General features: G+C 41.9%; 1 protein-coding gene across 1 annotated transcript; it reads left to right on the top strand.

Moving 5' to 3' along the window:
* Positions 1–2500: 2500 nt before the first annotated feature.
* TNIP2 (TNFAIP3 interacting protein 2) lies at positions 2501–11979 on the top strand. Its single transcript, XM_088454949.1, has 6 exons — positions 2501–3409; positions 5442–5723; positions 6331–6414; positions 7274–7546; positions 8073–8189; positions 9666–11979. Exons 1-6 carry the CDS (start codon positions 3041–3043, stop codon positions 9939–9941), a joined length of 1401 nt encoding a protein of 466 aa, XP_088311075.1. The 5' UTR covers positions 2501–3040; the 3' UTR covers positions 9942–11979.
* The last annotated feature ends 351 nt before the right edge of the window (positions 11980–12330 follow it).

The raw sequence follows: 12330 nt of genomic DNA on the forward strand, positions 1-12330 counted from the left end.
GAATAAACACCATTTCTTCTCAGTCCATGCAATCTGTAGGTGGTTATGTAAAATGACCATGTCTTCCAGTAAAATCGCTTTTCTTTCATCTTTGTCCAACATTTTGAAAACAAGGTTCCCTTTTACAGAGCAAGACTATGGAAATAAGATGGAGTGAACAGAGCACAGTTTTAGCGGCTGTGCCATGTGGCGCACACACTCCCAATCCCGCTTCGCAGAAGGATTGGAATTCTGCACCATCTCAGAGCTGGCACAGAGCCCATGGGAACACCTACCGTCTGGGTCTGGCCCCACTGACATCACTAGTGATGTCAGTGGGAGTGATTTTGGCTCTGATAGAGCCAAAATCACTCCAGGGCTTGCGGCAGATGAGACCCTACTGCAAGGGTCTCGTCGCAAGCCCGATGGTCGTGATGGTCTTGACCATCGCGACCATCATCATGGACGCTCGCATAGCTGTGGGTGGTAACCCACAGCTATGCGAGCGTCCACGAGGCCGCCTCGCAAAAAAAACAAAAAACACGCCCTGATTCAGAACGGGCGCACGTTCAGAGCGTCCGGCTCTGAATCAGGCCCTCTGTACGTACAAAATTTGTGCTGCATGTACGGTGCAACTCAGACGCAAACGCAGATGAAAACAAAAACACTTATAGTTTTATTGTCATGGCAGCTGGGCCAGTTCTCTTCTACCGAGCCGTGTCCTGGTGCATTATGGGACACTAGAAGCCTGGTGAGTTTGAGCTTCCAGTTCCACTGCTATTAAAAGTAAACAAACATTATAATAAAATAAAAGTCGCTCTTGTTTTTTTATTTTTTATACAAAAAATATAGCAGAAGATAAACTAAATACTGTATATTTCTATCTATTTTTTTTAGTAATATTTTGGAACAGCCCACTCTCCACCTCTCACTGGTGAAGGCTTCTTAAAGCCACCTCAATAGCTCGCATGGCTTTTTGGTGCTTGTTAAATGGAGTTTAGCCTCTGTTCTCATAGATGTCTACTGGACTGCGGTAAGTGGAGTAAAGCGATATACTGCAGGAGAAATCAGTGATCTATTTTTCGTTGACCTCTTCATAAATTAAGAAACCAGGACAGAGGGGCCCACTGTATTAATAATCGCATCGGCAATGTGATCTGGGCGCGATATTAGCGTCCATGATCGCATTGCAGGATGCGATAATATCAGGCGAATGTATTATTGAGCACCCACAGGGGCTCTGGAAGGGAGTGAAGTAACCGCGTCAGCTGTCTTCACTCCTATGCCCGGACACCAGCGAATGTGCGGTCTACAAACCACGCATGTGCCACGGCCATTGCTATAGAAGGGTTCCTAAGGAACCCTTTTCCGGCTAGTTATGCAATGTGTAGGCCACCTCAGATGGCGGTAACTGTGGGGGCATCGCAATCCGGTAGTTGGTAAATATGGCAGCATTGCATCCCTAATAGAAAATATCGGGGTTGCGGCTGCCGGCCGGACTGGAGGGATTGCAGCAGGAGATATCTGCTGCGATCTCTATAGCTGGCCATACACGCTACAACTATCGGGGCCATCCGCCCGATATCAGCGGATCGCCCCGATAATTGTAGCGTGTGTGCAGGTGACCGAGGGTTAAATATTGCTCGGTCGGGCATGCTGGATTGCCCAGCATGCCCGTCTGATGCGATATTTATGGTGTAAACTGTCGGCCGCATCGGGCAGTGTACGCTCAGCCGCGGCCGACAGACATTTCCTGTGTTCCTTCCCATGGAAGGAACAGGGAAATGTCTCCTCCCCCGGGGGCGGAGCGCAGATGTCAGGCTAAATCTCACAGTGTATGTCGCCGACATCTGCGGCTGGCAGGCATTTTATCTGGACGTGTATGCCCAGCTTATGTCATACATTCAGGGAATACTAAATATCTGAGGTTACCCCCCGAAAACAGGTGTTTTCATGGAAAAAGCCGCAAATATTTATTGATAAATGTGGGGGAGGGGTCTGTCTATAAGTCATTTGGGAAATGTTACACTGATTTATATTAATGTAAACTTAGCATGGCTTGCATATTATTGGGAGAATAGTGGTGGGGTATAGTGAGATTGGGGGTGAGGGGTGCGCTTGCCGATATGACCGATATAACTCATATCATGTTGCATTTACGACCCTTACAAACTAAAAATTAAACTTCTAAAATATATACTGTATATAAAAATAAACAAAAATAAATATTATTATTAATAATAATAATAATATTATTTAAGTTAATAATAATTTACTTATATTCCTTTGTGATTTACATTTGAGAATAAAATCACTGAGTGTGACTGCTCAGTATTATGCAGTAACCAGTCATGTACCAGCAAGGTGATTATTACAATATTATATACTATTAGTATGCTGCACGGTGCCTGCTACAATGTTTCAGGCGGAGGAAGGAAGCGTTTGTGTCACAGATGGGACCGGCCCCCTTGCAGAGAGCTGACACTGTAGGGACTTGGCAGGCAGCTTATTACCAGCAGAGGTTATTTAGAGTCAGATAGGGGGCAGGATATGTGGAAAGACGACTTCCAGGATCCTAGAGAGACGGGCAACCATCGTGGGATAGCAGGAGTTTTACATGTAGCCCCCTCTCTCTATTTTTTTTTTTTTCTTGTTCAAAAGTACTAGAAAAGTCCGTGTATTGCAAAGGGGAAGCCCCTATAGGAATTTCCACAGCTCCTCCCTCTTGCTACAGTGTAGAGTATATACCAGGCAAGCACACTGGAGGCAGCAGACCAGTGTGGGGAGAGCTGCATCACAACTACAGCATAGACGCTCACCCTCCTGGATTAGAGCTCTGTTTACTAATAAGACTTTTGATACAATATTGCTGTGTAGTTTACACCGTGCATCGTGTAGAACTGTGGACGCCTCTGATCTATTACTATTGACTTATTGCAGTTTTGCACCCTATCTTTTACATTTTTCCCTTGGAATACAGTTTTTTTTTCTTCCTCCCCCTTTTTTTGGGGATTGTTGAATAATAAAGGAATCTTCCCACTGGTGGAGCTCCCCTGGCAGAATGTTATCTATCACTGATGGGAGCACAGACCCACTGGTGGCCAGGTTTAAGCATTTGGAAGAGACTGTGGACAAGCTGCACAGGGAAAACAGGTCCCTGAAGACCAAGCTGCAGAGCTACAGTACCCTCAGCACTTTCTACCACGAAGTCAGGCAGCAGAATAAGAACCTCAACAGGCAGCTGGACCAGAAGGATTCTGTCATCCAGAAGCTGAGGGCCAGCCTGGAGAGCTCTGCGGCAGCAGTTGGCTATCAAGTGGATCCTTCTAAATCGCTGGTGGAGAACTTGGTGGAACAGCTGAACAAAATGAAGAGTCAGCTGAGTGAAACAGAGAGGATTTGCCAGGAAAAAGTGGAATATCTCAACCAGGTAAGAACCATGTCCATCTCTGGAGTAAGCCTTGTAGGCAGATCCCTTGCTCCCTCCCCCCCCCCCCTGCAGACTTTTTTATGCATCCATCTGTGGTTTATGGAAATAAATGTAAAAAAAATACAGCATTTACCAGAATGACAAGCTAATGTGTGTGTAATATATATATATATATATATATATATATATATATATATATATGAAAAATCATCCCTTTAATTCGAGACATGCGAATTACACAGCTTCTGCTGCGGATTAAAACCAGGTGAAATAGAGACTTGAAGTCAGCCAGCCACAGAACCTGTGTAATTTATTTGTGTCCTGAATTAAAGGGATAATATGGCAACTTCGGCTAGTATATAGCACTGCAAAATACATAAATGAAAATATATATAATAATGCTATAGCCTGAGATTGCAGGTACTCATGTCTGTGTAGGTTGTATGTACTATACTGGCCTGTCTGTTGTTATTATTAGAGCAGGATTATGTTGCTATGGGGCGAAGCATAGACCTGGGATCTGCTGATTCCTCAGGAATGTGATTTTATTGACTGTGTGTAAACTGCTGGTATTTTGCAGTTCCCTCAGATCATTCCATGTAATGTAAGGGCAAGTATTGTGTTTTTTTCTTTTTTTTAAATCACTTAAGGCCAATTCAATATCTTTTTAGGAAGTTTACACCCTTCCAGTAACTGGGGTTTTGGGAAACTCCTGTGTTATCAGATTATCATGAACATCCCATTCAGTCTTTGTTATAAAGCATATGTTTTCCCATACCTATATAGAAAGTCCCATGTCTCTACTTGTGGGAACATTCTTCAGTATGTTTGGAGACCAAACCCCAGTGTTTGGCAAATGTGCACTGTGAAGGGAATACTGGGTGTGAGCTGGAGTTTACACATGTTTGTTTACTGGTTGCTGCAGTCCTAGGTTGCCTGTCACTCTCCAGTACTTGCAGAACAGGCTTGCAGTGTATACTGTGCCTGGCAAGTGATCAACACTAGCTGGGATGGACAACCCTTGTAACTGAGCGTGACTGATGTAACACCCATTCCTGCATTCCTGGGCATAATAGGGCCACATTTTGTATGCATTTTTGTATGTTTTTTCCAGTACCTGCTGGGAAAAACCTGCAGGTGTAAGATTTTTGGTAAACTCGCACCTAATTTGATATGCCCCCAGGTTTTGAGTCCAGATGGTTAAATCAAATTGACCGAGGTGCTAATTAAGTCACCTGTGCTTAAGCATAGATATCCTTAAAACCTGGACTGCAATGGGGGAGTTTGGGAAATACTGCATTAGGCAATCAAGAGCAGGGCATTGTAAGTCCAGTGGTCATTTTGGAAAGCCAGGTCAGATTTAAATTCAGAATCTATTTTGGCAATCAGCGTTTGACTGTAGTTCTGCCTTATGTGTATAGCGGGCTTCCATTCTGTAGCCTTAGTAAAAGATTCTGTGAGGAGCCTGTCTGATAACAAGCTGTTTGAATAGTATTTCACTGTACACACAGTATGTTCTCTGGTCCATAAACAATAGCAGAGCAGATATCACAAAAGTAAGTCCCAGTATTTTGTTTGCGAAGCCCATTTGTTATTTTGGTAGATGTGTATTATGAATCTTATCTGTTCGGTTCCTTTTGAATTGTTATGCTCTTATTCCTGGGTGATTTCCATGCTCTAAAGCAGATGTGGGAAATAAGCAGCCCTCCAGCTGTTGTTGAACTACACATCCCAGAATACCCTGCAACAGTTTTAGTAAAACTGTGACAAAGCATGCTGAAATGTGTAGTTCTACAACAGCTGAGTGCATGCTTATTGCCCAACTCTGCTATAAAGTTACTAAATATAAAACTGAGCTGTCTGAAGAAGTGTGGAAAGACAGAGGGCTAATATAAGCATCATAATTCCCCCTACGGCAAAGCCCTGATCTGCAGGTGACATTGAGGCACAACATTGTGGAAGGATTTCCTTCCAAACGCTATGTTGATACATACGATGGTAGACTCAGATGTGCACTGCTTGACTTTTGCAGGAAATCCAGAAGCTCCACCAGCAGCTGGAGACCAGAGAACAGCCCATAGTTAGCTGGCCTCCGCATGAGAAGGACATGGAGATCGTCAGACTACAGAAATTGCTTGCTGACAAGGAGAGAGTCCAGGCCACCAGTGAAGTCCTGTGCCGATCGCTCTCTGACGAAACGCACCACCTCCAACGCAAGCTTGCCGCCACAGCAGAAATGTGCCAGCAGCTTGTCAAATGCATTGAAGAGACTCATCGAAAAGACAACTTGACTACAGAAGAACGTGTCAGTCAGGTATGTTTTGGTTCTATGATGTTTTGTTAAACATTACTTATGTTCCGGATGGCAAATGTAAACTGGAGTTCATGGGACTTTGGTGGGATCAGATTTGTGGTCCAGTGCCATATGGATCGAACGTCTACTTCTGCCAAACCATGAGCTTCTCTCCTGGCCCAATTTAAAAAGACCATAATAAAAGAACTTACCATTTATCATTATCATTGCTACTTGTCAACTACAATTAGCTGTTACACTACTACTTAAACGCAAATGAGAATAAATTTGCTGTAGGAAACATACTATCATTATTATGGTGCAATCTGGTTGTTTGCCTATCATTTTAAACAACCTGATCACACTGTGTTCATTGGCGTCTAAACTACAAGCTTGATTGATGGTCCTACACGTCCTAACGAAGATCACCACTAATGTAGGTTTTCCATTGTGCCACAAAGTTGATCCAGTTGCACACTCTACAGTGATTGGTTGCTTTGATTGAATTGACCAATCCAAATCTCACATTATGTAGGCAGCTTAACTTTGCTGGTTCTCAGTTATGGTAACACTTGGAAATGTTTATGTCTAAGTGTCTAATGGCAGCCCTTGTTTACATCCTATACAGAATCAGAATAAAAGCAGTGAAAATGAAGCTGATTTTACCAAGTTACAGGGAGAAAACCGGTTATTAAAACAGAAAGTTGTACATGTAAGTATATGTAAATATTGTGATATTTTTGTTACACTTCCCTTTTTTCTTTACTGTAATGCATATATATATATATATATATATATATATATATGTGTGTGTATATGTATATGTATATATATATATATAATTTCTTTATTTTTTTTTATTAAAGAGGTACTCCTAAATACAGGGTCAAGTACGCTACTTCTGGCAGATTTACCCTATTCCTAGTCAATAATAATAGTTGTTACAGTAGGTAGCCTGCCCCCTGTTGGCCATGCTTATCTTTTTTTGCGCTCCAGTAATCCAGAAATAATTATCTACACCAGTGTGTTCACTGAGACTCGGACTGTCAGATATACAATACATTCTATTGGAAAACTGCCTCTTTTGGGTTCTAAACAATGGTATGAAGACACTCTCTGGGTCCTAGTTAGAAAAATAAAAGTGTCCCCAACAGTTTGTTTTCTAGATTCCCTTGTCCAAGCACAAAATTAGTATTTATTCCGCACGAGGGAAGTCTCAAACATGACCAGTGGGTGTACTTAATAAACCCTGGTTTTCAACCGACTGATCCACATTTTGTAATGGAAGTGCCACATATATACTGTACATATCAATTTCAAGACCATCATTGATTCAAAAAAAATTTCTACCATAGTCCAGCCCTCCAGCTGTTGTGGAAATGCATGCATGCCCTGCCATTAGGGCATGCTAAAAATGTGAAAGGTGCATGCTCCGATGTGTAGTTCCAAAACAGCTGGAGGGCTGCATTTTTGAATACCCCTGCCATAGTCTATGGATGTTTTACTGGCAATTGGGGATTACAGAGAAGCTTTGTTAATTTACCTCATACTATAATGACCGCTTCTTCCAGGTGGAGGACCTGAATGCAAAGTGGCAGAAGTATGACGCCAGCAGGGAGGAGTATGTGAAAGGTCTCCTGCAGCAGCTGAAGGAGCTGAAGGCCCAGATCGAACATCAGAAGGCTCCGCACAGCCGCCCAGACCGCCTGCAGAAAGAGATCATCCGGCTGAACCGTCTGCTGGAGGACACAATGAACGAACACACCAAGCTGCAGCAGGAGGCAGCAGAGGTGGCCATCGCCAGGATTTCTGACCGGGAGAAGATACAGATGCTGGAACAGCAGGTATGAGCGTTAGCACCTCCTACGTGCCCCCTATAGAAAGTTTTATAAATATCCCCCTGTATCTTGCTATATATATCACTACAAAACAATTGTACAGGAATGGGACTTTTCATGTCACTTTTACAGCTGGTACTAATTTTATTTGCAATGAATCATTGATCAGTGCATGTAACCTTGCATAGAAGGAGTACCGTTAAATAAACTGAGATACAGTAATAAAACATTTCAGATTCAATAATAATTCTGTCATTAGCTGGAGGCTTAGTTCCTTGTAAGCAAAGCTCTGTGGAAGGGAATGAACAAGTTGTATTTCTGCGTTGTTAGGGCTCCAAAGACATTTAGAAGGATCCATAGTTTGATTTTATTATTATTATCAATATTATTATTATTATTGTTGCAATGTGGTTGTTTACGTGTCATGATGAACACCCGGATCACACTGTGTCTATATAGATTTATAGAAATGCGCTGTTTGATGGTCACTGTTGGCTCCTCTAGTAACGCTGGTTGTTTCTTTTCATCGCAGTTACTTGTTTACAAAGACGATTTTACATCTGAGAGAGCAGATCGAGAGAGAGCGCAGAGCCGCATTCAGGAGCTAATGGAAGAGATTTCCTCTCTGCAGCAACATGCAAGGAGACGGGTAAGAAATGGGGGATATACTATACAGGATAAGTCACCTTTATAATGTACAGATTACCTTGTGCTGACCAGAGGGAGTACACTATACAGGATGATAATGGTCACCTTCATAATGTACAGATCACCATGTGCTGACCGTGGGGAGTATACTATACAGGATTATAAGTCACCCTTATAATGTACAGATCACCTTGTGCTGACCGGAGGGGGGGATATACTATACAGGATGTCACTTTTATAATGTACAGATCACCTTGTGCTGACCGGAGGGAGTACACTATACAGGATGATAATGGTCACCATGTGCTGACCGTGGGGAGTATACTATACAGGATTATAAGTCACCCTTATAATGTACAGATTACCTTGTGCTGACCAGAGGGAGTACACTATACAGGATGATAATGGTCACCTTCATAATGTACAGATCACCATGTGCTGACCGTGGGGAGTATACTATACAGGATTATAAGTCACCCTTATAATGTACAGATCACCTTGTGCTGACCGGAGGGGGGGGGGGATATACTATACAGGATGTCACTTTTATACTGTACAGATCACCTTGTGCTGACCGGAGGGAGTACACTATACAGGATGTCACCTTTATACTGTACAGATCACCTTGTGCTGACCGGAGGGAGTACACTATACAGGATGATAAGTCACCTTTATAATGTACAGATCACCTTGTGCTGACCGGAGGGGGGGGATATACTATACAGCATGTCACTTGTATAATGTACGGATCACCTTGTGCTGACCGGAGGGGGGGGGATATACTATACAGCATGTCACTTGTATAATGTACGGATCACCTTGTGCTGACCGGATGGGGGGGGATATATTATACAGCATGTCACTTGTATAATGTACGGATCACCTTGTGCTGACCGGAGGGAGTACACTATAAAGGATGATAAGTCACCTTTATAATGTGCAGATCACCTTGTGCTGACCAGAGGGAGTACACTATAAAGGATGATAAGTCACCTTTATAATGTGCAGATCACCTTGTGCTGACCGGAGGGGGAGGGAGTACACTATACAGGATGTCACTTTTTATAATGTACAGATTACCTTGTGCTGACCGGGGGAAGTTCAGGGTTACTGCATTGCACAATAGAGGGGTATCACAGTCATAAGTACATTAACATTTCAGTTAACTACACATTATTTACCCTGTATATTTGCTGAGTGAAGAAATATTGTAACATAATAACCAAATGAACACTACACTGACATAAATATATATTACGACCATAGCATGTGTGCGCTGCCCTTTGCATGAGAATACATTTATAGCATTGGGATAGAACCCCCTCTATTTGGGGTGATCTCTGCTGACCGTCACCAACAAGCATTGTACAGGTCATCAGGCTATGCTGATGCTAGACAATGATAATAACATAATATGTGTGATTATTTTATTTATATTGGCCAGTTAAAAAAAAATCGGCATATATTTGTATTCTAGGATGACAGAGATTCCGCCGCCCAATTCCAGATTCAGATCGGTAACCGGAACAGAACGTACATTAAGAAAGGAACTGCCGACGCCCTGCAGGGCCTGAACGCGGAGTCTGCAGAGAACAGGAGACAGGTTTCCCCCACAGAACGTCCGGAGAGACAGAGGAGCTCCAGCACTGAGCACAGAGCCCAGGACGAGCTCCAGTGCCCTCGGTGCCTCAGGATCTTCCAGGACAGACTGGGTGAAAACTTCCTGGAACATATCTCCGAATGCTGCCAGTGACTGTGACCCTTCTACATTACTATTAGTATAACCACTACATGACACAGGATTTAATGCTTGTGATAAACTTGCTGCTATCAGTGCTGGAGTGACCACTAAGCCACCTAGGCAAAGGGCCTGGAGCGTGGAACAATTAGGGAGCCCAGAGTTGGAAAATGATGAGTTCCACGTTGTGATCCGGCCATCTCCAGTTTCCTCTCCACTGCCTGCAACGCCCGCCACATGCTCAACAGCCGCTGTTTTACGGCAGGTTATGGTAACTGACAGCTGTCGGCCTGACTTTAAAAACACTGGGGTACAAGCTTGCAGTATAGATGGAGAGTCTTTCAGATGTCATTCAGACTAGTAGGGAAAATATTGGGGAGAGAACGGCCTCATCTGCTGTATGCTAGAACTGTGGTGAACAATATACTGTGATCTCGAACGTTTACTGTACCTCAAACTGTGACTCAAGACAGAGAATATTAGAAAGAAGTCTATTAGAAACCCATAACAATACTGTATGTATGAAGGGGTTGGAGGAGAATTACTAGGATCGTGTGTAGTTTACAATAAGCGTAGTGTTATGAAAACAATACTGGGAGAGAGGATTTCCAAAGGGGATTCAAGAACTTTATGCTACAGTAGTTTTCTGTACATAAAATTTAAGTTTAATAGTAAGTCAGAGAAGGGTTTACAATGCATGAGACTCTTATGCCCTGATCTGCATGCACTGAGACAGTTGCCTTTTACTGGCACAATTACCTGGACAACAATATATAACTTTTATATTGGGATAATAAATATTTTTATAGTGAAATAATGATGGTAATAAAATATTATGGGATATTGTATGCAATGATGTAGTTCTATGAACAACTATATATAGGTGCTGGAGCTTAGGTTCAACTTGCTAGGCATTGTGCTATGATAGCCTGTAGCCACCGGATGCTTATACTGCTCATTGAATGAGTTCTGAACACAGTTTGGTTTTGTTGTGGCGAAACGCGTATACCCTAACATTCAGTGGCAGCTTCAGAGGTGGGGCCCTTCCAAACACTGCCAAAAATAGCTTGCTGGGAGTCTCACTGGCAGTTGGAGTGGCTCCCCTATTTGAATTTTGGACTGCACTGTAGCCCCACCTCTGGAGAGCCGGCACTGCTGACATTGCATGGAGGTGAATCATCTAACTCATTGGCGAGTATCTGATTAGTTGTTATGGGTCAATGCAAATTTTCCATGTCAATGCAATTTTAGCAAGTGAACCAATACGGTCTTTTTGCAATCAAACTGGTTCAGCTTATTCGGTACGTAGGGATGAAGGATGGGTCAGGGGAGCTCAAAGTGCTTCTTGTTGTTGGCAAAGCACACCTAATATGTAAGAAAGTATAATCCCAAATAATTTTCTTAAATATAGAATAATTGACCAGTATAGAATTAGTGACCTATTGTTTACTATCCTTGACAAAAGTGTATACTAATGTATCTACTGGATAACCGGTGAAGGACTTATCCAATCATCTCTGCTGCTAGAGGGTCTGTGACCCCCATCTTTAATTAACTGGTTAAATGACTTAATTACCAGTTAAATTGGTTCTTGTCTATTTGTTTATTTATCCAAAGATAAATGTTTTTGATTTATTTTTTTTATGTGTTTAGAAATTTGCACTGAATATTGTCATATTTATATTTATTTTGGTAAATGTTTATAAATTTGTATATTTTCCTGTTTATTTATTTATTCCTTACAAGAAAATCTTATTATTTTTTTTTTAATAATAAAACACATTCCTGTAACACTAACGTTGTCCAAGACTTCCGTGCAGATCTGCGTCACAATAATGATTCTGGGGTGACTGCATGTTTTTGTTTTTGTCATTTCCTTTCGCCAGGACTCCATGTACCCATTACGCGATATAAATATTATTATTATTATCCTTTATTTTTATATAACGCACCCTTATTAAGCAGTGCTTCACAATCCGAGAATGTTTTTTTTCATTCACATCTGTCTCTTCCCTAGCGGAGCTTACTATCTGTTTTCTCCATTACTGACACACAAGGCTACATATGTTTTCCAGAAGCCAATTAATAACCTACTGTACCTATATCTAACATTTATTAATTATGTTAAAATAAGTATATTTTATGTTTTAATTGCCCGGGGAGCTTTCCTGTCATAATAATAATCATGCATATTTATGCACCTGCCTGTTCATATGTGTTTTTAAATTAATTTTAAATCTAAATTGATCACTAAATTTGCCATCACATCTGTGGCATGTAGTTTTGGACAGCAATATAAAGTATTTTTCGCTATATTTCTTTCTCTACTTCAGCTCTGATCCGTGTATGGAGTAACATAATGCTCCCCTTTGTATAAGAGTTTGGAGAGGTCTGTACAAGTCAC

Source organism: Taudactylus pleione, unplaced genomic scaffold, assembly GCF_031769625.1.
Source record: "Taudactylus pleione unplaced genomic scaffold, aTauple2 ptg000638l, whole genome shotgun sequence".
Classification (NCBI taxonomy): Eukaryota; Metazoa; Chordata; class Amphibia; order Anura; family Myobatrachidae; genus Taudactylus; species Taudactylus pleione.

Excerpts from the sequence above, each read along its gene's own strand:
- TNIP2 (XM_088454949.1), top strand. The coding sequence starts at position 3,041 with ATGTTATCTATCACTGATGGGAGCACAGACCCACTGGTGGCCAGGTTT. Across the intron at positions 5,724-6,330 it reads CAGAAGAACGTGTCAGTCAG|AATCAGAATAAAAGCAGTGA; the intron begins GTATGTTTTGGT and ends CATCCTATACAG. Across the intron at positions 7,547-8,072 it reads TACAGATGCTGGAACAGCAG|TTACTTGTTTACAAAGACGA; the intron begins GTATGAGCGTTA and ends TTTTCATCGCAG.